The sequence below is a fragment of the Halyomorpha halys genome, unplaced genomic scaffold (genome assembly GCF_000696795.3).
Source record: "Halyomorpha halys isolate HHAL.00 unplaced genomic scaffold, Hhal_1.1 Scaffold1644.1, whole genome shotgun sequence".
Lineage (NCBI taxonomy): Eukaryota > Metazoa > Arthropoda > Insecta > Hemiptera > Pentatomidae > Halyomorpha > Halyomorpha halys.
The window spans coordinates 70609-98405 of NW_027112225.1; the positions used below are offsets into that span (position 1 = coordinate 70609).

Genomic DNA, 27797 nt, shown 5'->3' on the forward strand with positions numbered 1-27797 from the left:
GGGGAGTGGTAAAAATTAAATCTTCTTTTATCAGTGGACATATTCGACTTATTTCCAGTAAATATATTTATACATACCCAATTCCAGTTGTTTTTTAAAAATTAGAATAAAGCATATATTTTCAATTAAATTGTATTCGTAATGAGAGATAGAGAGTTTTCTTTTCTCGTATATCTAGAATTTTCAAAGTTGTCAGAAGAGAAACATTATAACGAGGTCCTTAAAAACCTCATTAGGAGACTAAATAAGATGGGGAAAGAGATGGCAAGCGGGCCCTTACTTGTCATCCCGACTCTATAATTGCCCAAGACTGAGCTATAACTAAATTTAAATGAAAAAGTATTTTTTTTTTAGATATTATGGCGATTTTATCAATGAAAAATGCTTCAATAAATTTAGGAAGGCTATTGAAAGAAACCAAACATTATTTAAAATTGGCTACACTCGATGAAGGAAAAGGCTTGGCTAGTACATACTTGAAAATCCTTTCCAAGTCGGATTCGAAAACTAAATTATGATTATGATAATATTTTATGGTTTGGATAAAGGCGTGGGAGGTCCAGTTAACCTTGAACGTATGCACCGGACTATCTCTCCTTTTACGATCTAAAGTACACTCATTTCACACATACAATTTCCTACTACTCCTAATTACTTAATCAACCAGGATACAAGTTTCTTCAACCAGCTTTACGTCTATGTTACCTTAAGTAACGGAAAATAAGCAAATCTGTTCATAACCAAAATATAAAATTTATACGGTGTTTAAATAATATTTTGTAAATTATTATGGATCCATTCACCTTACTAACTATTATTGATAATCACTAATTTTTTATTCCTCTTTATAATTCATCCACTCAGTCAAATCATTGGATGTCATATGAATGCGTTATTAATCGCCATGTCATGAATTGACTTCAATTAAGAGGTCAATCCCTAACTGTTTCTGCTCCTATTTTTTTAATGCACCTGTAAAAGGGGACCACTGCAGCAGAGACTCTTAAGAGTTCTTAGGCATCTAAAAGCCATAACCAAGGCACAAAACCTATTGCATCTCAAAACAAGTATAAAAGACAGCTCACTAAGATTATTCAATCTTCTAAAGACCTTACATACGATATAACCTACATTTTATATTTTACAGTTCTAGTGCAAACTACTGGCTACCTTAAACTCCCGGTCCTAATTACCACGGGTTCAGCTATCAGGATATCGAGAAACTGGAAAAGAAATGTCTGAGAATGCTGAATGCAAACTTAATGCTTAACTACTATTTGATGCTAAAAACAGAAATACTGCTCGGGTGCCTTTCTGGACATAGCGCAAGCTTTTGACCGGGAATGGCATGCCCGATTGCTTTTCAAGCTCAAATCCATATTACCCCAAACCTTATACCTTATCCTCCGCTCCTACCTCTCAGATTATTCCTTTCGAGTTCGCAGTGATTCTGAGTACTCAAATATCTCCACTATCGAGACAGGAGTTCCCCAAAGTAGTGCCCTGGGTCCTGTCCTCTACATACTCTTCACTGCTGACATTCCCATCACTCCAGACACGTTTCTTGCAACACTTGCCGATGATACAGCTATCCTATCCTCCCATCCCGATCCTGTAACAGCCTCATCCAATCTCCAAACACACCTCACCCGGATTGAGCAATGGTGCAACCAATGGCGGGTAAAAGTCAATGAATCGAAATGCACCCATGCTACTTTCACTCTCCGCCGCAGTTTCTGTCCATCTGTTACTCTTAATAATATTCCTCTGCCCAGATCCGACACATTGCGATACCTCGGATTCATTTTAGACAAATGACTCACCTGGAACCAACATACTAGACTTAAAAGACAAGAACTCAACAGACGATTCAGCCAACTATACCGACTGCTCAGCCGGACCTATCATCACTCACTAGAAAACAAACTACTAATTTATAAGACTATACTCCGACCTATCTGGACCTACGGACTTGAACTTTGAGGAACAGCTAATCCGTCGAACATCAAACGTATCAAGGATTTTGGATTAAAAGGATTTAATCCAAAATCCTTAGAACCATAGTTAATGGACCCTATTACGTTTCCAACAGAACACTACACCATGACCTACATATCCCTTCTGTCCTTGACCTCATACCAACCAAATTCTCAAAATTCCATATAAACCTTTCCAACCATCCTAATCCTTTGGTTCAAACCTTATCTAGTTCCACCCATCCCTACAGCCCACCGAGAAGGTTGAAACGGCAGTGGCCAAGAGACTTATTAAAATAAAAATGCACAAATGGAGTCCTGACAATTCTCTACTCAAGTTGAATGTTTGCGGCTTTAGCGCACTTGCCCAGCCTCCACTGGCTCCACTACCAGTGATGCGGCGAGTGGGGTGCGCTGGTGCGATCTCTTGAGCTCTGCTCTATCCCTCACAAGTTTTTTTTTTCATTCATTTATTTATTTTATTTTAGTATTTATGAGATCATTCATCACTATTACCTATTGCCCACAACTGTGTGGCAGATTGTAATATCTATCAATAAATAAAAAGTATTTTAAATAAAATAAAAAACAGAAGGCACTGACGAAAGTATTCAATTAAAGAAGGGAATTTTTAACCACGTCAGAAAGAATTTGAAGTAGTGAACGTAGCGAAGAAGAGTGGTCAATTCAGCATATTTTCCATTTTACCTCATAACTTGAAAATTATGCATAATTAAATTATATTATGACATTTAATTATGATAAAATAAATTAGAATACAGCAAACTAAAGTAAAGACTTAAAATTGGAACAGGTTGATTTATATTAATACCATAAGGAAAGCAACAGATGGGTAACACTAACTCCGTAATTGGTTGGAGGGAATTGAAGATAAAAAAAAAAATAAAAGATGATGGTATATAAACAAGTCTTTATACCTAGGCTGACCTATGCAGCTGAAAGTTAGCCTCGTATTAAAAAAATTAAAGCCGTAAATGAGCCACAGAAATAAAAATTCCTGAGAAAGGCTCTTGGTAAAACAGGATCTGACCAAATGAGAAATAAAAGAGAAAGAGAAGAGACAACATCGAAACCCCTAATAGAAAATATTCAAGTAAATGAATTAACATAGTTTGGTCATGTTCCAAGAATGCCGATAAATAGACGTCTTTGGCCAAGCAGCATTTAGGAGGGGAAGATTGAAGGAAAACGACCATGCGGGCGACCGAGGAATAAGTGGGAGACCTCATATTGGATCTCACAAAGAACAGAGGAATCACTCTAGGTGAAGTCAGGAAGTTGACAACTAACAGAGAGTAAAGAAATGGATCAAGGCTCCCTTGACATCATGCAGAATATTGGTCGATAAGAGAAGATGATCTACCACTCCTATCTTAGCCTCTTCACTAATTTTCAAGAACTTTTAATATTTTCACCCCTTCAAAAGTCCAAACAAAGCGCTAATGTAAAGTTCTGCATATCCAAATCAACGACTTAAAGTGCTCTGAAGCATGCATTTAAGCTACAACGCTTTTCTTAGTTAAAAAAGGATACATTTTATAAAAATTTTCTGTAATAAAACGAATTTTGAATTTTTTGACTTAGAAGATTTTCCTTCGGAGTAGTTGATCAACCTTGGAAGTTCGTTACAAATCAACAAAGATAATTGGAAATTGATTTGACCCCACAAGTTCACAATGGCTGATCCAACATAACTTGTTATCTAATGAAAGAGTTTTTTTATTTTATATATTGTAAAAATATGGAAAAGTTATAAAATTGCGAAGTATTGAAATTTGTTATGACTTAAGAGGTTATAATTTGTTTATGAAGAGCTAACTGAATTATACGAGTATTTTTTAAATTATTTAAATAATATTTAACAAAGCGATTCACTGCTTATAATATCAGAGCTAGGATATTCATGATGTTTTAAAAGTGTATTTTTTTTTAGTACTCAACTTAAGTACTTTACTTCAACACATTAATTGTAACAGTACAGAACCATTAAAATGAATTCAAATTTAATAATCCGTTGTGTGATAAAATTGTTGTAATGTGATAACAGTGATTTTTAGGTTCATAATAAAGCATTTTTTTTAATATCTAAAGAATTTACCTTGATGCAAATTGAGTCCAGAATAAGATAGATAGATAAGCAAATAGGAAAAAAAATACTCACTGTACATACATTACCATGACATTTAAATGAAATTAATTTAACAAGTATCATAAATTATTCGCTGCAAAGCGAACATTATTTAATAAATATACCAACTGGAGGCACACCTATATCATTTTCGTCCAATGCATTTGATCTCTATTGCAGCATAAATATATCCGCAATCTGTTCTTTTTTATTCTCTATATTAGCTCTGCATAACAATTTTTTTTGATGTTCTAATGAATTCTGATTGTCTCTAGCATACATAATGTTATTTATTACTACGTATGCTTTTTTCACCTTTATCAGCAATACGCTTTTTCACTTGAAAATGCTTTGATATAGAAATAATAATATCTACATTACCCGATCCAGGTTCTTATTGCGCTAATAGACAGACGGCAGCAATGATAATAATGGATTTTTATTCGTTATAATGTATACTTTAATCGTGGATCTGAACAATTCAGGTTCCTACACAGACGTAACACACAACTGAAATGGGATGAGGAAAAGCAGGTGGAAAAACAGGAAACTCCCAGCGTAGTGGCCACTGCAGTTACTCACTGTCAAGTTTAAGGCCGGCAAGTTATCATGAAGAAACCACATCTGATTACGAATCAAAGTGTTATATAATCTTGACACTCACATTGATGCTGATAAACCAGTTATTTCAAATATCTTAGTTCCCATTCAGCGCAAATGACCAGAAATAGAAACTGGAAGAGGTATCTTCAAGTCTAATCAGGCATATTAGAAAGCTTTAGGCTGAGTTAATGTGTCACAGAAAGCACCAAGACTAATAAAGTGTTCTTCCACGTGTCTGACAACGTCTTATTTTATCTTTCACCTCATTTTACGCCTGTGACATGTGATGATAAATTTAAACTGAAAAATTCAAAGTCAGACATATTTTGTTAGTGGTCTTATAGTACTTTCCTAGGCAGTAGGTAATTAAAAACTGACCTTTATACCTTTATGACCTTATTACAAACGACTAACCTGGAATCCTCACACAAGACTAAAAAGGCAGGAAACTGCACGCAGATTCCGACTATTACAGCACTTACTAGACAAACGGTCTAAACTTCCAACTCATTACAAAAGACTGATCTACATGACAATAATAAGGCCCATCTGGACATACGGAGTTGAGCTTTGGGGCTCCACTAAACCTTCGAATTCCTCTCGTATCCAATCTTTACAATCCAAAATCCTTCGTAAAATCCTCAATGCTCCTTATTTTGTTACTAATAAAACCATCCATAAAGACCTAAATGTTCCTTATATAGCCGATCTAGCCCGAACCCGATATTATTCCTTCCATAATAAACTCCCTAACCACCCAAACCCACTAGTTTCTAACCTTGCTTCCTCTTCCATTCCTGGCAATCCTCCGAGGCGCCTGAAAAGAAGATGGCCTCGTGACCTTATATTGTAAACTGTTTATAGAGTTCTACTACTAGGTAGTTTCTCTACATCCTGTATCATATCATTATGTCATTATGATCAATTTTACTTGTTGTATTTTTTATACAGTTGTAAATATCAATAAATAAACTAAAACAAAAAAAAAAAACCTTTATAGTTCAGCCAAAGAATTTTCTATCAAATGTTACCTTGCCAACATTTGGAAAATAATCCTAAAAAACTAATTCTTAAGCATCTCCAGAAGATAAGATTAATTTCTATTGAAAATATCGATTTGCAAAATCTATTTTATGTGAAAAACTTTTAAATTTTGAAATTTAAAAAATTTTTATTTGTCATACTGATAATAAATACTGATATATTAACTTTCTATAAAAAACTCTTCATTTATAAACAATAACTTAGATATTTGGAATGTTTTTATAAATCTTATTTTTTTTTTTTTAATTTATGATTTATTTATTTAAATCAATAACAATAAAATAATAAAAATAAAGCACCGAATGTCAACCATATATATATATATATAGTTTCAGTTGAGTGGTAAAAGTTACATTTGAAATGTAGAGGGTTTCAATTGAAATGGCAAAGTTAGTACAATTAATTTCGGAAAAGGTTTCGATTGACTTTGAACTGCTAAAAATCATTGATTTCACAATTAAAATATTGTTTAAATAAAATAAATTGTATCGAATTTAAGCATCAAAACAACATTGTTGTGATAACGAAGTATAATAGTTTTCGATTGATTGTAATTAAAAGTGACAAAATAGAGTGATTTTGAATGAAATTAGTGACCTAGGCAGAATAGCCTGCAAAAAGGTTTTAAATTATTGTTGTAGTGTAAATTTGTATTTAAAATTGTCATTGAGGATGACCGCATTGGCCGAAACTTTGGACTTTTAAAGAAATAAAGGGTGTTTTGAGACTTAGATTGGGTACAATTTATTTTATATAAACAATGATAACCAGTCTCAAAAATGTGAAAATATTAGAAAAAATAAAAATATTATTCCATTTTTTATTTTTTTAATGTCTAATAATGGCTTTAAACAAGAAACTATGTGATATTTATGAAAAAATATATGGTTGACATTCGGTGCTTTATTTTTATTATTTTATTGTTATTGATTTAAATAAATAAATCATAAATTTAAAAAAAATAAATAAGATTTATAAAAACATTCCAAATATCTAAGTTATTGTTTATAAATGAAGAGCAGTTCAAAGTCAATCGAAACCTTTTCCGAAATTAATTGTACTAACTTTTCCATTTCAATTGAAACCCTCTACATTTCAAATGTAACTTTTACCACTCAATTGAAACTTTATTCATTTTCATTGTAACCCTTCCGTAATAATTACATTTGAAGCATTTGTTTTCTCCCTTACATAGTTATCAAATTATTTCATTTTATGCATTTTTTTTTTACTAGTAACGGTATTAAATGGTTTATTATTTTTAAAAAAAATAGAGTTACTGTAGAGGAAGTTTTTTGGAAAATTCAACATTCAAACGCTCTTGCACTATTTATAATATTGAGGACCACTCAAATGTACATTGGTGTGACAGGTTAATTAAAAATTGTTTGTGTCGTTTTTGTAGATGATAAAAAATGGCAAAATCGTTGAAATTCCGGTAATTAGATTTTGAAGAAAATTTATAAATATATATATATAAAGCCGAAATACAAACGAGACTATTTTGTTAGACTTAGATGGTTCCTGGTGATATTAAAACGGTTCACTTGTAAACTCAAATTCGAATTTTTTTTACAATCGCATTACTTTCTCTTAATATACAAGAATTCTTATTTAAGTGAAAATAAAATTATTATTATTTTTTTATTTAAAAGTAGCAATAAATTTTGAAATAATTGATCTTCTGAATTTTCTTGCGAAAGATAGCTCCGGAAATCCGAGCAGGTTCAAACAAACAAACATTATAACTATATTATCACTTTAGACCCTCTAAGATTACTCTGTCACAAATAAATTTCACTCAAAATATTCTTTCCTAAATATAAGTTAATCCTTACAGTCTAAAATCCTTCATAAATTCCTTAATGCTCCTTACTTTGTCAAAAATCAAGTCATCCATCAGGACCTCAATGTTCCATATGTTGCCGATTTGGCCAGAATTAGATACTATTCCTTCCATGATAAGGTTCTCAACCACCCAAATCGACTTGTTTCTAACCTGTCTTCTCCTTCATTACCTAATAATCCTCCTAGGCGTCTGAAAAGAAGATGGCCTCGAGATCTTCTCCTCTAGAAATGTTATTGGAGTTCTATCAGTCGGTAGATTCTCTACATGTCACTATGTCACCTACAGCAAATTTACTTGTTGTACATGTGTGTATACAGTTGTAAATAACAATAAATAAATTATTTTAAAAAAAGTTACATATATAAAAACATTACATTAAATGTATGATCTAAATCTGTGAATTGAATCCACTTTTTCTTCCAATCATTATGTATTCTATGTTCATGTCGTTAATTCAGAAAAAAAAGATAAATCCTTACCAGGGAAAAACTGGATTTGTAGGACAGAATGTAGATGGTTCGGCCATGATCAAGTAATTGCCAGGTTACTTTCTGTAGAGGTAGCCTACCAAGTGGTTCTAGACGGGGAACCTTGTTTTTATTAGCAACTACCTTCCCGAAGGCCTCTTCCCAAGACGAAAAATAGGAGAGAGCAAAATGAAACTTTTAAAAGGCTGGTCTAACCAATAATTCAAAGTATTGAATTACCATTTGTTGAACTAAGGAATGCTTTCTTATCTCCGTCTATTAAATTAGCACCATAGCTCTGCCTCCATTGGATTTTATTATCAGTAACAAGGTTGAGAGAGAAGCGCCAAGGTCTTCTAGAGTCCAGATTTTTCCTTCACATGTTGGTAGGAAAAACTTAGTTCAGAGTTCCCTTGGCGGAGTGTAAATAGGAATGAATTTGATTAAGTAATCATTTTACCTCTAACTTTTATTTTTCTTTCTACTTAATATTTTGTTATCGTATAATTTATATCTCTGTAAATATAGCGTAAATCAGCATTGTTTAAAAATATATGACATGATAAATAATATTACGAGGAATGTTATGTTAAACAACATTCCTCTAAGATAGATTGATAACCAAACAACTACCAACCATTACAGAAGTAGAGGAATCAAAATCATAACTGGACCCAATATTCATATTAATTTACAAAAACTATATTTTAATAAAAAACTTAAAAGTAATTATTCCAAATTTGTATATTTATGATTTAACATCCTAATATTTTCCAATTTTGGGCAGTAATGATGTTTTATCTTAAGGTTTACCAACCTATTCTAACCAGAGTAAGAAAATTTAGATTCATTTCAAGGATCCACCACAAAATAAAAGACTGCCCATGCACAAGAATACTAAGTTTATAGACCATCACCATCCACGTGCTCGGAAATAATTTTACTCATTTATTGATTGGCTTATAAGGATTTAAGCTTCAAGAATCGTGGAATGTATTTTGAAATATTTTTATGTTTTATTTTATTTCTCGTTTTCCAATTTACATTCATTTTAACACAATTTATACTTCATATATCTCTACCAGTTAAAAAAAAAAAAAAAAAAAAAATTGGCATCTAAATACGTGAGTTACAATCTAAGGCCTCTCTCTATTGTTGACTTATATAATATATAAATGCTAACAAAAATCACTTAAGATAATGTTCCTTAGACTTTTCAGAAACTATTTCAATCCGTTGTTTACACTTATTTGTCCTTATTTACTAACTGTAACTTATGGGAACTCATTTTACCAATATCCTTCCTCTAATAATTTAGGAAATAATATTAATACTCGCTATGCTTTTTAGTCTATCTCTAAATAGCCGGAAAATCCTTACATATTTACACGAATATTAGAGGAAAGCACAGGAAACGTCGGAAAATGTTTAAACTCTTTTTAATCTTACCCTAAGTCTCATGTGTCATGGCCGCAAGTGCAGTTCGATATACACTTCGATCTGTGTTTATTACTTTGTAATAGTGGTTGCATCTCAAATGCTGCTCTAAAACTTCGTCAACCGTGAGTTCATGAATAATTAAACATTTTTATATTCTCAAATACTGAAGGTGTGAGACCGTTTGCTAAAATTAGCGAGTTATAATAGACAATCGTTTACCAGTGAAAGTGCTAGTAGTCGGTAATTTCCCCTAGGGGGTCTTATCTTAATACTATAATTCATGATCAAGGTGCTGTGTACTCCGACACCATCTCCGTTAGGTCATCAGTTCGAATCTAAAGAGTCATCAGTTCGAATCTAAAGACTATAGATTTTTTTTCCGTTACTTATTTATTTTTTCTACTACAAGGACTTTTAATTTCAGCAATGTTTTATTTAATATTTTTAGATAATTTGGTATATAGTTTACTTTCTTAGAATAATTTGCTTACACTTGTAATTTCTTTTTCCATATAATTATTTATTTTAGATATATATATTTTTTTTATCCTCATCTTAAAATGGAGTCGGACAAGAATATGTCTTGTGAAGACTCCGGAGAAGAGGAAGAGTTTTTGGAATAAGCAAAACGGATTCCCAATATTTAAAGAGACGTTCACTTTAAAAACGCCACAGAAAAACTGCCCCCGAGTCAGCGGGAAATTCACCTCCTAAAAAAGAATAAAGCGGCTAAATCAAAAAAGCCAGTTAAACCAACTAAAACTTGCAGTAAAACCACTGCAGTCACGAAACCAGAACTTACCTCACCTATCCCTACTACAAGCAATAATTCTACTGTTATCAAATATTCAACTAATAACATTCCAGAGTCTCAAGGATTTTCAGATCCAGAGCCACCTCCTATTTTCATCGCAGAAATAGAAAATTTCATATCGTTCAGTCAAGAGATTGCTGACTTGATTGGACAGCCAAATTTTAGATGCTTCTCAGGCGTCAAATATATATAGATAAATACCACCAACAAAAACACTACAAAAACTAGTCAATCATTGGACCGAGAAAAATGATGACTTTCATTGTTATCAATTGAAGCAGAAAAGGCATATAGAGTGGGTTTAAGAGGCCTCCATTCAACCACTCTCACAAACTCTATCAAAACAGGGCTGGAAGAAATCGGCTGCAGTGTGAGAAATATATCAGGCGTTTTACACCCCAATGAAAAAATGTCCATTACCATTATTTTTGTTGATTTAGAGCCAAACCCAAAACTTGGAAATTTCTCCCAACTTAGAGAAAACATCAGCTCAGGACATCAAATCGCAGCCTTTTACCTCAAAAACCTTGGATATCGTCAAAACTCAAACACCAAGCCCCTGACCTCTCATCCTAAGCTTCAGCCTCCACGTCATCAAATTTCTCCCCATCATCTACCCTTACGAGTAAAATTGCCGCCACCACATCCACTCCCAGTTCCATCTCATCCAACTGTTCCGATAAACTCCTCGCCCCAACTACCATTAAAAACCAACACAACTCCTCATACCCCATCACCGCATATATCATGAAGATCCCAGCCCCCAATCAGCATTCCTAGTCATACAAACTATTCATCACAATATCCATATCCTCTTTACCAAAATCTAATGGATACAACCTTTATCCTCACATCCTTTCTGAGAGATCTTCAAAAGATCATCAAACCCCTGATTAACCTTCTCATACGTATCCTATCCGTAATACCGTTTAATTTCCAACGATGAGTACAAGGCTTCCAGCTGTCCTGACGAACTTGACTTATTTCTACATGATAAATACATTGGCACTGCCCTACTGAATGAAACTCATTTTACTCAACAGACACACTTTTATATACGTGACTTCATCACTTGAAACAGACAACGCAGATAACACTTCCCATGCTGGTCTTGCATCCTTATCCACAAATCCTTATCCCCTTCCCTTATTCCAATTATTCCAACTGACGCAAATCAATCAATCTCGGTAATCATTTCCATTCGCCCTTTCCATGTTACATTTTCAGCTGTAAACTGTCCTCCTCGTAATAACCTTTCTTATAACCTTCTTGGTTCCATATTCCGAACCTTCGGCTTTGGAGACTGCAATGCTAAACATCAACGATGGGGCTTCCGAACAACCAGCCCCATGATAATATCCTATCCCGAGTTTCGACCTTCAATACTTATGCTATCCTCTCGCCCGAAAATCCTACTTATTGGCCTACATCTCTAAAAAACGACTGGATATCCTTGACATATGGGCCTTTGAATCCGACCTAAGGCGTTGACTCTTTCCATTGTGTGGTGGTCCCACAGAATGAAAAACTTGACCACCAAGTAGGCAGTATGGGACTCCAATGGGAATCTTGACCAAAATGTTTTTCCAAATATTTAATATTCCTTTATTCAATAAATTAGCTCATAGGTTTGTGAAACAAATTTCGTGCAAACACTTCTGTTGTTCCTTCGTCGACAATGCATAGACAGTCCACAATACATGTTTATTGTGGCGAATCTATAATGAAATTTTATTTTCGTACTTTTTTTTTATTTTCTCTATACATAAAATATATTTTTCTTTTATGATCTGTAATACATATAATAAAGTTATAGCCTCTTTATCTGAGCAGTTAAAACTTAGGTCAGAAAAAGTTTTGAGCGCAGAACTATCCAAAAAATAAGTGGCTTGCCTTCGGTGGTGATATAGTCTAGGCAAACATTGGTGACCTCATCTTGAGATACTTCGGTATCACCTTTTTATTTTTTCATAGGTATAAAAACTCCATCCTCACGAACTTCCAAAAGCTTTTGTAGCAATTCAGACTGGTATTTTGATAACATTTTTAGAACAACCAGGGCCCTGTTTCATAATGAAAGCTAATAGTATTGGTTCATAAATACAAGTATAGTAACTTTGTGATAATAAAACTAATACTTATTTTGTTTATAATAGGAATGACTATTAGAGATATTATAGGAGTTAAAAAGTACTAAAGAACAAATTACTATTATACAAGCCAATGTAATTGTATTAAGTAAAATCTACAAGACTAATATTATTAGTTTGTACTTTGTTATGAAACAGGCCCCAGGTCAGAATCTTTCCGTAGTTTTAAACTATATTTTAATGTGAATAATTTATTTTTTCAAGCCCATTTTAGAACATTCAAAAACTCAACTAACATAATATTGAAACGAAATTTCGAACTAAGGAAAGCATTTAAGTGAAATTGCATAAAGGAAGGATAAAGAACATCTATATGAACAGAAGTAAACCCTTAAATATATTGACAAAAATAACTTAAGTTTAAAATCACATAATAGTTAATTTTAAAATGATACAAATTAAAGGGGACAAAAATGTGTGTAGAAATTGGTTCATATAACTCAGAGTTATTTCCTGATTAAAATTATTTTTTAATTATGAGAATATAAAACTCCCTTCCCTCAAAATATAACTTTCAAATTCAATCCCTGGCACTAGTTTTGCTCCTGAAAGTCTAAGGCACAAAACGAAACATTGTATCCAATTTAAACGCATAAAATGTTCAAAATACATGCAAAATTTATTGTGTATATCCTAGAATATTCATATAAATGCACATACACTTGTTGAATTACAAACTTTCATTACCGACATCAACTTAACACAGTAATATATAGGCTATATATACATGACCTACTTTGATAAAGTGAAATATTTGGAGTGCATTATCTATTTAGTAAACAATGAGAGATAAGACTTGTAATTTTTTTTATGTTGAACTCTAAATTCACACCAGTGACAATTAGCCCAACAGGCAAAATATTGTGGTTTTAGTGAGTCTTTTTCAATTACACGTTTATCTGTGATGGGTTTAAGTCGGTGTGTATTTAGTTTCTCTTTCAATTTTCATTTTCAATAATTTATAACAAATAACAGAAAAGAAATTTCGGTTTTGTTATTTTATTTATTCATTATCATTCTTTTCTTTTTTTTTTTTTAAGATTCTTTCGAACGATCATGACGTGCGGGATCATCCCTCGTTCCAAGGTAAGGTCAAGGAAATGTACTTTGTTCGTCAGAGGAATGCGGTCCTTACTAACTGACGGACAGGAATCTAGATGAAATTTTAATACGGTTGATTTTCCAAAGCGCGAACTATTTGCGTAGAGTTAATAATTTAGTAAATTATTTTGTATAGTCATCGAGGCATGTGATAAGAAGTGGTGTATTTATTTCATTGATTCGACAAGAGTATCGCTCCTTTCCAGGAGTACCGCAAAGATACAAAACTAGCTCATTAGCTACACATTGCATATAAAAATGTTTTAACGGTTTAAGCTGATGAAATATCAATTTTAATAACACACTATGTCATCTGTATTAAATTTAGTTTATTTTTTTATATTGTGCAATGACCCTATTACGAATTTCTGAATGATTCATAGATACCAAAGGTGAATGAGCTATTATTCGTCAACTTTTGAATCTTGTCGTTTCAAATTTTCTTCTAATTTTGCAAAAATAAGATAGACTTGGGAAAATATGAAATATCATTCAGTCTTCTTGTTTCTGAATTACACAGCTCTTAATTCCTCATAAATAGACTAAAAAACAGAGATAAAGTTTTGAAGTTGCTGCAGGAGCTTCCCAAATTCAGTTAGAGATATGGGATTGGTGTCATTTTACAGTATGTTCCATGCCCTTTCATATGATATGCAACACATATTGGTTAAGGTATTTTAAAATTTCTCAAACCTAATTTATAATATTTGTTTATTATACGGCCGTACTTCAGGTACCCCGATTGTATTTTTAAATTGTATTAAATTAGTGTGGAACAAAGGGGTAGTTGAAAATGTGAGACCTTTTCTGTCAATGAACATGCATATATTTTCTTTATTCAAATATTAATTCCCTGAAGGGGCAACTGAGGTTAATGTGTTAGTTTAGTAATCATTTTGCTTATATTATTTAAGACCAGAACTTAAGTGGTCTCATAGATTATATTGGCTTATCTGAGTGTGTGACGTCTTCGCCACCGCAGTGACGTCTTCTAGCCGTTTCCGATGCAGGTCCAGCGGTTAGCGAAAAAACCATGTATCCTCGCCTGGTGTCTGAATGACGTCATTCCCTCTCTGTGGCTGGCCAACGTGTCCTGGACTCAGGCCTGATGGTAGGGGCAAGCCAGGTCCTAGCTTGCATGGTGCTTAGGCTAGGACGGCATTGCAGTCTCAGCGTCTTCGGGGTCTTCCCAATCTTCGGCAAGGGGGGCATCAGATAGTGAGACCCTCGACCCCGACTTTATACAAAGTCAAAAAAGAACCGGAAAATTCGGATTATGTAAATCCGACAATATCTATTTAAAAGGAAATGAAATATATATTTTAAATTATATTCCTTGAAAAGGTTATGTTGATGTAAAACACAGAGAAAAATATAAATATGGGACGGAAATAGCTTCAATGTTAAAAAAACAAACAATTAAAATCAAAGATCCACCTTCATGACTTTAACTCTTCATTTCTGTTAATCAGTATAGTATTGTTAATATAAATGATTTCATGAAATAAACATGACCTAGAAGTATTTTTGGCAAGCATCTGATTCCATTGAAATTTTTTTCACAAATATTGCATGCAGTTTTAGGGATAACCCTATTTCCACAGAACAGCTTGTTACTGCCAAAGACAATAAAGTGGAATACAGAAATTGTAGTTGAAACATACTGGAAGATGGCTGGTTGACCGTGTGTAATAATAAATGGAATATGGTACGGGTGCGGTCAAATAAACCTTAAATAGTAATACCTATTTTAATAAAATATTTTATTAGAATAGTTATTACTATTTGAGTTTTATTTGACCACACCCGGACTATATTCCGTTTAATATTTACAACTTGTAGTTGTTTTATTCCAGAGAAGTATAGACATCTGTATGATTTCAAAATCCCATGAATTCTTTACTGTACAGTTATCACTTTCGGGACCATCTTGATCATCTTCTGTATCAAATAATATTTTTCCTTTTCCTTCATCAAGTATAACAGAGACATCTATCGACATTTACAAGACCACTTAGCAAACCTCGCTAAAATTGGTTACTTCTTCTGAAATCGCACTAGTACCCCATTTATAATAGGTATACATATCTTGAATAGCATTAGACTTCAATTGTTGTCCTTTTTTTTGTTTTTTCTTTATTCCAACTCATTTGTTGGAACATTTTCAGGCCATGAACAGGAAATTGTTATGCAAGCTACAACTGGAGGGAGTCCATAATGACTGCAGTTGCAATTCAATGAGGTTATTTTATACCTTTTTTTTTTTTAAGCATCTGTATAAGCAAGGGAGCAAATCTATTTCTAAAACGTTAGGTTCATCTCCATAATTGCCAACTTAACTCCAAGTTAAAAAATGAAGCCCATGAATTTCCTGAGCCTTTTCTTCCTTTTTTTAACCCCCTTCCTTGTCATTTGGGAGAGGATTGACCAGATCTTTATCCTAAAACAGATTTCGAAAAACGATAGGAAACAGATGAGGATATCATATTCATTTTATCCCCTTTACCGCTTGCGCAGTGTAGGGTTACGATTTGTTGAGTCTGGACCAGATGTCTCGTTCTTGGATTCTCTTCCTTCTCTTACTCCAGTCCATATCCTGCCCCCTTAATACTCTTCTCCCAGGAAATGTTCAGTCATTCTCTTGGCCTTCTTCCCTCCACGCGAGTCTCATACTTGGCAGTGCTTTCCTTGTCCATCCTAAGGTGTTCTAACCACCTTAGCTTGTGCTCCTCTAGGATGCTCTCAGCCGGTTTGACTCCAAGGCTAGTCCGTATGATGCTGTTCCGCACTCTATCTCGTCGTGTCCTCCCCCCTTACAAAGGTAATGCATCTCCATGGATTGGATATGGCTCTTGTGTTTCGAGGTGAGGATCCACGATTTGGAAGAGTAGGGAAGAATAGGGAGGATCGTCGATTTGTAGATCAACATTTTAGTTTTTCTCGTCACATCCCTTTTTTCCAGGAAACCCCTTCGAAGCAAAAGATGAGGATGTACGCGCTTAGTTGCAGATTTCAAAGCTGCTCTGGCTAGAAACTGTCACTGAACTAAAGGAAAGAAAAAACATAATAAAATAATTAAATGTCATCATTTAACTACAGTGAGCCCAAGCTTATAACACGAATCACTATACTGCAGATCTCGATATAATGCTGGTCTTAATCGTTGCAGGGACTTAAACTAAAATGATAATACCATATTTTTTTCACCAAATTACAGAACAAAGTTTAATTAAACGTATTCTGCACACCGATGAGGTACAGTTCATTCGTACTTTTTATGTCACATCTAGACGATATCACATAAATTATCTAATACACGCATTAAATGTTTGCAAACTGCTTTCATCAGTCAAAACATTCTAAAGGCAAAGGCAAATAATATAAAGCAGCTTAAAATAACTAAAGCTTTTGAGAATTAAAAATTCGATGTATGTTTCGATAAATAAAATATATTTTCTCACTGGTTTTTATGGCATATTATTATAGATGTACAATTACCTTCAATAAAGCATCTTATATCATGTACTTGTAGGTATATTTTTTTCATTGGTATATGTTCTGCATCTCCCGCTATAGTGCGGATTAGCCTTTAACGTGATTGATTTCAATAAAATAAGTTTCACTCATTTTTGTACATTACTACTCCGCTAGCAAATCAATATTAAATACAAAAAAATTTAAAAACTGCTTCCAGTTATTTTCTCAAAATTAAATTAAAATATTTTTGTCTCATATACCAACCTGTATCAATAATTTTAATTCACCCCTGTATAATCCTCGTTGAAATTTCAATTCCGTTGTTAACATTTCTAAATTAAAGATAGACTGATACAGAGAAACCTAGAGATCAATACCGGGGTGGAAAATTCATGAATATGAATGCCTTGAAGGAAAAGGGAGCTTGTCGATTGTGTACCAACGTATTCCTCTCCTAGGCTTTACCTTCAACCTATGGATTTTTCATAATAAATTATTCCTCAACACCAAATATTTTAATTATTTCTAACATTATTTTAATTATTACCATAACTCAGTTCAGATTAAAGATAAATGATTGAATTTACAATATCGATTTGGTTTATAAGTTGTAATAAGAGGATAGGATTGAGTTGGAAAAAGGAACAATCCACAATTTTGTCTATTATTAAAGAGTTTTTATTTATTTATTGAAATTGACAACTTTAAAAAAAAAAATACAATATGTAAATTTTGTGAAAGTTTCAAACGCTTGATAATCTTGAGATAGAACCACCCCAATTCTGCTACTTCAATATTTAAAGAGTAAGCCAGCTACTAAGGTTCAGACTCACATTGATCTGCTTTTTTTTTTTTTTTTTTTTTGTAATTTTTATGTATGCACTAGTAATCAGATCATTTTGAAGACAGGTACGTTGTTTTTAAACATGACAGAGACAATAGTAATGCCCCTTTTGGGAAATAAGGATGACGTGACTTCAAATAACCATATACAAAAAACGAAAAGTAGGCGAGTTCAACTTATATACCATACCCAAAAATAAACGTTTTTCTTTTTTTTTTCGATTAGTATGATGAAAATAAATACTATATCAATGTAATCAAAGAACGAGTACATAAATTTCCACCAGTCCTGGTGAATACGAAATTTGAAACCACAAAATGCCAATGCCAATCCACTTAGAAAAAAGTGTGAAAAAAAAAACAAAAGAATAAAACAAAATAAAATTCAATGTATGTATTGACAACACCGGTTTGAGTAAATAGGTAAAATTTAATTCAATGGATATTCTGAATATTTGTAATAGTAGTGACCAACACACCAGATAAGCAATAGTCCTTATCTGTAATTTTGAGTTAGGATCAATAGATTAACTATGGTTACCCCCAGTATTCTCAATCCAATGTGGTAGTAATTAAACTTAGAATTATAAATACACAAATACACACTATGCTGTTTATGGAGCCCCCATCCGTTGTGAAACCGAGGTCGCCAAAACCATAGCAATAGTGGTGACGTAACCCTATTATATGTCAACAATAGTGAAAACTTCATGAAAATAAAAAATGACCTGAACTATTAAATCAAAATTTTCATACTTTCCTTTTCATGCTTCCTAAATATCCAATAGAAGATATTTTAAACAGTCTGAAAAATCAAATATTATTAATACAAAAGATTTTCTAAATGAATGAAACAGAAATTCAAAATGTGGAATCTGCGGACACTCCGTACGGATGTTACAAGTTAAATGATTTCTTTTGGTAAATAAACCGCATCTGGCGTTGTTTAGTAAGACCCGACTATCTCTTAGGCAGGCAAATCGATGCAGAATTTAAAACATGCTGAGCCTGTTGGTGCAGATTTTCAAATAGTGCATAAAGAAACTTACTTACCACCTTACAAATAATTTTTTCCACTCTTAAAATATGTTTAAAATTTAATATAACCAACAATTTAAAATAATGAAAATAAAATAATAATAGAAATTTAACGTAATGATAGTTTTCGCTGATCTTAATTCTAAAAACAAGAAATAGAACTGCCACAACAACAATAAAAATGGAAAAACATTACTAAAGTCCCGATTAAAGTATAATATTCATTCATTCATTATAATACTCATCTCAGCTCCGTTACCAGTAAAAATATTATAGGCTAAGTGCTCACTCAAAAGGTAAATAAACGTCTCGTTTTGCTACTAATACTGAACTCAGACTACATACCAGTGATTCGTCATATCGAAAAAACAGAAAAACCAACTAAATGGAGAAATGAAACGTGGTACCAAACACTAACAATTTCGTCTCGGCAACAAATGTTCGTGAAAAATACCCAAAATATATATATTTTTTTATCATAGAAGTTCCAACAGTTTAAAACCATAAATATGTAAATAATAAGTTCTTATTACCTCACAGTAACATGCAAGAGGTATATATAAACATTCCTCATGACAATTTATAAACAAGAAAAGGGGCAAGGTATCCCGAGGTTACTAAGAAGTGACTGCCAGTAAAATTAATTTTTTGACATATGATAGTTCCTACTTATTCCACGGACTTTGTTTGCATTTTCAGATTAATGCCAGTTGGTTATGGGTTGAAAAAGATAATTGATAGGCACCACGGGATTAGACTTGCAGTAAACTGTGCCTAAAAAGTTGGACGTGCCCTTCACATAATTGAGCTTAATCTATATTGTATTCCTATTGTTTTATTGTAAAAATAAAAATAAAAAATCATGTGTCTACTTCTTCTGTTCTTCATTTTTGTACAAAATACTGATGGTCATTGTTTAAGGCTTTAGTATTTTAGCCAATGGGGAGCTGGGTGGTTGAGAAGTAAATCAACTTATTAGATGCATAGTTTCAGAAAAATTCAAGGTAGTTCTAAACGAAAATACGGAACCTTCTTTGATGACAGCATCGTTAAACGAATACTTTAAGTTTGTTAGATGTAAAAGAATTCGGAATCCTCCTGCAGTAAAGAAAATTGAATTAAAAATGCAATGTATATGCAGAGAGTTAAAAACGAGTTAGATAAGAGGAAAACATTCCACTGAATAAAAAGGAAAGACTAATAATATTGAATGTTTGTCTTTTTTCTCTATATTATATCTTATTCTCGATAAGAAATGCTATGATGTATTTACATACCTTCGTAATGCTATGTATCTGTCTCAGGATGCCAGGATAATCGCTGAAGGCAATTATCCAAAATAAGTTAATTAATTTACATTGAGTCGTGCAAAACAATTATTATAATTGGATTCTTTTCCTGATGCGTTTTGTGTGTTTACCAGTTACCAATTAAATACCTTTATATTTATAAAATATCGTTACCATTAACTATATAATATAATAAGGGGTGGTATTGTGTAATATGATTGTAAATAAACTACATAAAGGAATTAAGTATTTATTTACAATGATTGATAAATGATGTTTTATTAAAATGATTGAAATAATCCAGACAAATAGTTTGCCATAAAATATGATTATTACATTTATAATCTTTCTTGAGACTGGTTAATTTTGTTAAAATAAATAATTTAATTTCTATCCCTTTTAGTCTCAACACATTTTATTTTTAGTCCGACGTTTGGGCCGATCCGGCCATTCTCAGGGACAATCTACTTAATACAATTTTGGAACTAAATGATTTAAAAATTCAACTTCATTGCAAGCTGCCCAGGTCAAAACAACAGTTTCTAATTAGTCAATATTCACATTAAAATCAAAATTAAAATTCATTTATCACAGTCACTATTTGTTAAAACTTTATCACAACAAGCATTGTTGTGGAAAATTGTATAATCCATTAATTTTAAAATATGTAGATACTATTCAAATACCTTATAATATCTAAGATCTTCAAAGTATACTATTAAAATATCTTTAAATTATCTTGTGTAGATACTATTCAGATATTCAAAGTATCTTATTCTCACTTGTGGTACTACGCCTCCAGATGTTGTTCCTCATCTTCAAATTTTTTCTCAATTTCAATGTCCTTTATTACTTCAGTAATCTTATATTAATTTGGAAAAATATATTCCTATTATCGATTTATTTGTTTACTAATAATTTGATGTTTCCCAGAGCAAGGATTAATTTCAACTCAACGTTGGAAGTAGGGTAACAAACAAAGTAGGGTGGTTACACTTGTTGCGTTACGCACACACGGCGTAATGTGAAACACTGTACCAGATTTTATAGGTGAGCTTTTTGGGGTAGATGTTCAAAACGTTGCTTTTTTTATTACTTACTGCTATTTCCAGAAAAAAGTGATCCAGGACTTTGCTTTGTATTCCTTGGCTTTGGTAAGATATCCTACAAAAAAGAAATAATGTTTTTCCCAAGACCATTTCATGTATATGTACATATAATCATGAGTGTTTGTGTGGGGTTTCATGAGTATATGTACACATACTCACGACTGTATGCACACATAAATGTGTTACGTTAATCTAGAAATAGCTATAGTTTTACTATCTGTAATAAAATCCAGTTTGAATGCACAACTTTTTGTTTTCCATTAGAGACGAGAAGGTCATGGAATTGAATTGGGCGGTGAATAACCTTTTAAAATCAAGAAAGCAACGTAAAAAAAAAAATAATGACAAACCAACTTCTAAGTAATTTCCTGATTACTATTGGACAATTAATCTGTTCAACAGCTGACAGTGATTGATACGTTCCTGAAAGTCTTTCGGGAACTAATTCTTTTTGAATCATATCTTGGAATCATACTATATTTAGGTACACCTTTCTGTATCTCACCATATTGGATTTTATGCTGACTATGAGCCACACAATTTTAATGACCTTGATGCCACTTCAAAGGTGTCTGTTAGGTGTCTCTAGAGATGCGGTTTAAGGACCTGTTAGAAACTCATTCTTTGAGATGAAAAATTAAGGTTCATTAATGTACGTAAAATAAGTAGAATACTTTTAAGTTGTATTTTTCATTACCAAAAAAGGCCTTTCAGCCCAACGAGATTGGCCGCTTTAAGGGCAGAGCATAGGCGTGAAAAAACTAGGGCAATATCGCAAGACTGGGATTGATTTTTGTTTTTTTAATAAATGCTTAAGCTACCAAAAAAATAAATAACCTCGATATTATTCTAAATTGGAATATTCTTTAGGTTACAGGTATGCCTAGAAAAAAAATCCTCGATTCGATACTGAATAAACATCAGTTTCGAATTTGCTTTACCTACATGTCTTCATATCCTCTTGTTTTTTGTTAAATTATTGAACCTAAACAAAGGTATTAATGGAGCTCAGTGTCGAAACAGAACAGCAAATTGTTTGGAGATTCGAACAAAGTTTTGAAATTATTTTTAAGAATAGAGAAACGGTTTGGAAAGGGCGAAATAATTAACATTGATATTAACTGACCTTTATTGAAAATTAATTTCATTTCAGTAAAAAATCTTGCCGGCATAGAAGAGCAGAATTATTATAGAGGAAAGGGCTATGAAATTGTGACTTTACTACTAAATCTAAAATCATTGACTCCCTACTATTCATACTTTGAAGGACTCATTCAAGAGATCCGCACACAGTCTCTTTTATCTGATTATTATTTTTATTTAACGACAACCGTTCGAAATATCGAGCGGTTTTTGCTTTATTATTCCTAGATACTACATGGTGTGTACTGGGTGCTCAGTTGGATAATATTAGGTCAGAAGCTTAGACAAAACCTTACACAAAAAATACTTCTTGACATATTGGTAAAATTAATGATGGGACAAGTCCATCAAAATTAAGATCATGAAAGGAATTAAATTCCATTGTGTAGTATGTGGTATAATAAAGGCATTGAAGTTCTTTGTTATGAAGAGTCACATAAAGAGCGTGAAAGAGCCGTTCGTAGCTCAGATGGTCAGGCCTGGGTCTATCGTTCTGAGACCTACAGGTGGTGCCGGTTTGAATCCGGGCTTGGGGGCGTTGACTTTTTTCATTAAGTGGTTAGAATAGGTTGGTCATCTATAGCTAACTAGGCAAATATCACCTTAGCTGTGGATTGCCTTTAAAATATCGTGAAATATCTCGGTTCCAATTGAAATAAATTGGAAATTGCTGTTATTGTTTCTAATAATAATAACAAATATGTCACAGGAAATCGATATGTAATATATTGACAGTCATATCTATGACCTTGAAGATAACCAACAAGATCGGCTCCAGGGCTTACATGTTAATTTCCATTAAGAAATCATAAATGTGTTTTGTTTAATTCAAATTGGTTGAGGCCCTGATTATATATACTGATTATATTTTATTTAATTGCTAAGTTTCGATGAATTTTATTTAGAATATACATGTAAATTTATTGTATCAGAGAACAGTAAATGTGAGCTTTACACTTATTTATTAAAAATGTATCCCTTTCAATAAGTTCTAATTCTTAATTTACACAGTAGGAATTAAACAAGCATCAATCAAACACATGATGTACATCCTCGGCTAACTTAATTCTTAATTAATATTGATTTATCCTGTATTTTGATATTCATTGGAATTAAAAATGTTTCTGGCATTACAGTTACTACTATTACCTTGAAGTTCTAAAAATTTGTTTATTTATATTTCTTGGGCTCTTTCAACTTTATTCCTTTGCCGAGTTCATATTTGATTCTGCTTTGTTCTGTCTCAAAACGGAGTGCCAAATAAAAAAAAATAGTTAGAATCAAAATTGTAGGTGATGTAGTCTTATTTAATTTAGTATAAAATGATTATTAGCAGATATTCGAATAATGCATAGTTTTCAAGTTATACGAAAAAAAAATTATATATATATATATAAGTTCATAGTTAAGGTGAGAACTTCAAATTTGTGATGTTGCAATATGGGAAATTTTTCAGGGCTTCTCCAAACGTTTCCTCCCATACCAGTTTCTGAACCCCAATCGACTGGGCCTCAACTTGATTTAAAATTCAATAAATGTGTGATATATGAAGCTACAAGACTATTGTTAGTGATGAAATTACCAATTGGAAGCACTTCCATAATTATTTGCTAGTTTTAATTAAGTTAGGAGATGGCGTAAACATAGTTATTTTCTAGTAACTAATGGCATTATAAACACATTTATTTTAATAATAAAATGTATAAATAAATAACTTAAATGTTTCTCTAGCAATGAGTCGTACGAAACAATTGGTAATTCGCATTTATAGTTTTTACGGAATAGTGTCTTTTGTTTTTGACATGGACACTTACATTTGAGCTTGATTTCCCAGTTGAGGCTAAAAAATACAAGGTAAATTTTATTCTTCAGAAAAGATGTCGGGAATGTATGAAGGTGTAAAAGTCAGAAACAAAAGACACTATCCCGTCAAAGCTATAAATGCCAATTATAAATTGTTTTCTACTACTCATTGTTAGAGAAACATTTAAACAATTTATTTATACATTTTATTATTAACACTCTAGGAGGCAAGTTTTATATAGTAGCCTGTAGATAGTCATTGTAAAAAGTGTTTCCGTAGAGTTTGTATATTTCACTTTAAATAAATAAAGGTATTTTATACAATACTCAGGTCGCATTTCTGTAACTCATATATTTTCAGAGATCCTGAGAAGGAGTAAAGTTATCAGTAACAAATTGGTAATCAGGTTATGAATAAGAACATTTGTATACGTATGGGGCATGAAATCAAAGGATGTATATTCATTACGGTCCAAATTTGTAATATGTGTAATATTGAGGTTCTTATGGATAATTACCTTCATAACGAACAACAGTTAGAAACTGTACAACAACACATCACACGGAGACACATTAAATTCTTCGACATTCTCCCTGCTTCCTTCAATCCAGTATTCCAGTCTATCACTCCATCCCCCCTTCCTGCGAGGTAGCAGGGCAGGAAAGGATCCAAAACCCTATTAACATTGCCTCATAACTCCATCTTCTGATGCACCCCCACCCCCTCCCTCACACTTATTTTAGACTTCTGACTGTTTTTCCTATTATTTCACCATTATCAATCGTCTTTATTAATTAATGTTTTCATTTTTATCTTATATGCAATATAACACGAGGAGGCCCCTCACCTCCGGACTTAAAATAGCTCCTTTTTTTAGAATGAATAGCTCATATATAATATTAAACATAACAGTTAACCTTAAAATACCAAAGGTAGTAAAAGGTAAGACACAACAGGAATTACCTTTCTTTTTCACAGTAATGCACTTACTAATTTACTTTTTATTTCTGTTTTTAGAGGGTTCGGAAAAAAAAAAAATAATATGGATAATTTTATTTTAATGAAATTAAAAGGATTAGTGATTCCTCAAACGACTACGTATTGTAATGATTGCATTAAGAAAAGCTTTGATACTGTTTAATTTATATTTAACTAAAAATAAATGTTCCGTTCTCATTATCATAGAAATTTTCTAATAAATCAATTATTCATTATCAACGTATCGCTGACGAGTTGATAAAGAACTGCTCAATCTAATATCACAGTGTTACCTTACAGATAATCTTTAATGGTTTACTAACATAAGTAGTCAGATTTAGGGACATTTTATTGAAATTTATGAGTGTGAATATTACAGCTTTTAATTGGAATAACCCGTCGAAACAGAACATAATTTTCAATTTATTGATTGAAAAAGGTTTGAAAATTTCTCCTTTTTTTAAAAAGATTTTACAAGAAGTTCTACTGCTTCCCTAAACAATCAAATACTAATAAAACATTTTAAAAAAGTCTTTGCTCTCCTTTCAAGGAGAGCACGTTTAAAACGTAATCTTAATACTCAAATCAGGAAGTAACAGAATTGGTTTGAACACGCCCCTCTAAAATACATTTCAGTGTAATTAAATGACGAGAAATGTTCAGCAAGCTATTCCTGGACAAGCAACATAGTAGGTAAATAATATTAAAAATAGTTTACGATATATTACCATAATACTCCAGATGTAAATATGACCACAATAAAAATTAAAATTATTAATATATTAATATTAATTATATTATAAAAATAAATTAATTTTTCTTCCGATTCTGACCATTTCAACACCATACAAACTTTCCAATAATTACAAAAAACTTATTTCCATGTATTAAATGAGGCCTTTTTGGACTTGCGGAGTTGAGCTTAAGGTGCTATGCAGTGGCTTAGCGAAGTGGGGATGGAAAGGGTGCGGCAAAATTTTACAATAAATAATATTATCTTGTAAAATTTTTTTTTTTAAATTATTTATTTAATGTAATTTACAATTGTACAAAATAATACAATAGGTAAATATGTAGTATGTTTCATATACACTTGAAAATCTTGGGAAGGAACCACACATTGGTGGTACTTCAAACATTAATTTAAATTAGAAGGTCCCGTGGCCATCTTCTTTTCAGACGCCTCGCCCTTTACGACATAACTAGACTATATATTTCAGTATAATTCAAACGATTTACGAGTGTACGCAATAATTAAATTAAAAATATTTTTTATGTTTTTTTGTATTGGCTTTCTCTCGATTATAAAATGAAAAACAGTGATAACAATTTTAGCTTGTGTAAAATTTGTTCGTTTAAATTACAGTGATACATAATTTTGTTTAGAAAAGGTTACTGTGAGAATGTGTTTGAAAGTGGGATTAAAATGAAAACAATTTTTAAGATTGTCGATAAATTTTATTTATGATTCTAGGAATAGATTTGAAAATAGACATAAACATTTTTTTTTTTTTAATTATTTATTTATTGTAATCTACAACTGTACAGAATAATACAATAGGTAAATATGTAGTATGTTTCATATACACTTGAAAATCTTGGGAAGGAACCACCCATTGGTGGTACTTCAAACATTAATTTAAACTAGAAGGTCCCGTGGCCATCTTCTTTTATCTATCCATATTCTTTTTCTTAGGATTATCAGGGATTGTTAAGGATGAAAGATTAAGAATTAATGGGTTAGGATGGTTAAGGAGTTTGGAATGAAAAGACGCATATCTGTTTTGGGTCAAATCTGCAACGAATGGGATGTTAAGGTCTTTGTGAATGAGGTTATTTGTGACGTAATAAGGAGCATCAAGGATTTTACGTGTAAAAATTGGTTCTTATTCAATTTTTGTTAATCCTCTTAGGAATCTGAAAAGAAGATGGGCTCAAGGAATGTTAATAACGTTTTATCAATGGGTACACCCTCCACAAGACTCCCTCATGCCATTGTAATATAACTCACATCAATTGTATTTTTTAGTTTAAAAAAAAAAGTCTTCCTAGAGTTTATATGTCACATATAGGTGACGTCTAGAGTAAAAAACAGTTAAAGAAAGTATCTCCATTCAAAATAACTGAACACAAATGACGACCAATGTAATTTCCATCACGCAGAAGAAATCCCCGAGAACATCATTCCAAAGAAAAGAACACTCTTCTTTCTCATAGCTGCATCGGCATTACGACAGCTACGATGAGCACGTCCGATAAATCCAGTTCCGGTCTCGAGGGTTTCCCAACGGGTCAAAGGAATAATCAGAAACTAAACCGGACTGGCTAGGTAAAGGAACGTTCAAGGCTATATGGTATGTCCCGGGTGAAAAGCATGACGTCATTTGTTTTCGTTCATTTAACAAAGCCTAGCAGACTGTTCCAGGACCGGTTATTTTTTATAATACGGTTCGGTATGATTTGCAGGAACTAGAACATAGTGTATTTTTGGGAACTAAAACAATTTTATAACATTTAAATAAC

At 32.3% G+C, this 27797-nt stretch overlaps 1 protein-coding gene across 2 annotated transcripts in view; it reads left to right on the top strand.

The window, feature by feature from the left end:
* LOC106690290 (arylalkylamine N-acetyltransferase 1) overlaps nucleotides 1-27797 on the top strand; it is a 135489-nt gene that overhangs the window by 5320 nt on the left and 102372 nt on the right. Inside the window, exons 1-2 of one of the 2 annotated variants that reach the window (XM_014435662.3) lie at nucleotides 13382-13410; nucleotides 13533-13578. The exons of the other annotated variant lie outside the window; for it this stretch is intronic. Of the exons in view, the coding sequence (XP_014291148.1) occupies nucleotides 13397-13410; nucleotides 13533-13578 (60 nt within the window). The 5' untranslated portion in view covers nucleotides 13382-13396. Of the gene's footprint in view, nucleotides 1-13381; nucleotides 13411-13532; nucleotides 13579-27797 lie in introns of those variants that run through there. 2 annotated transcript variants of the gene reach the window in all.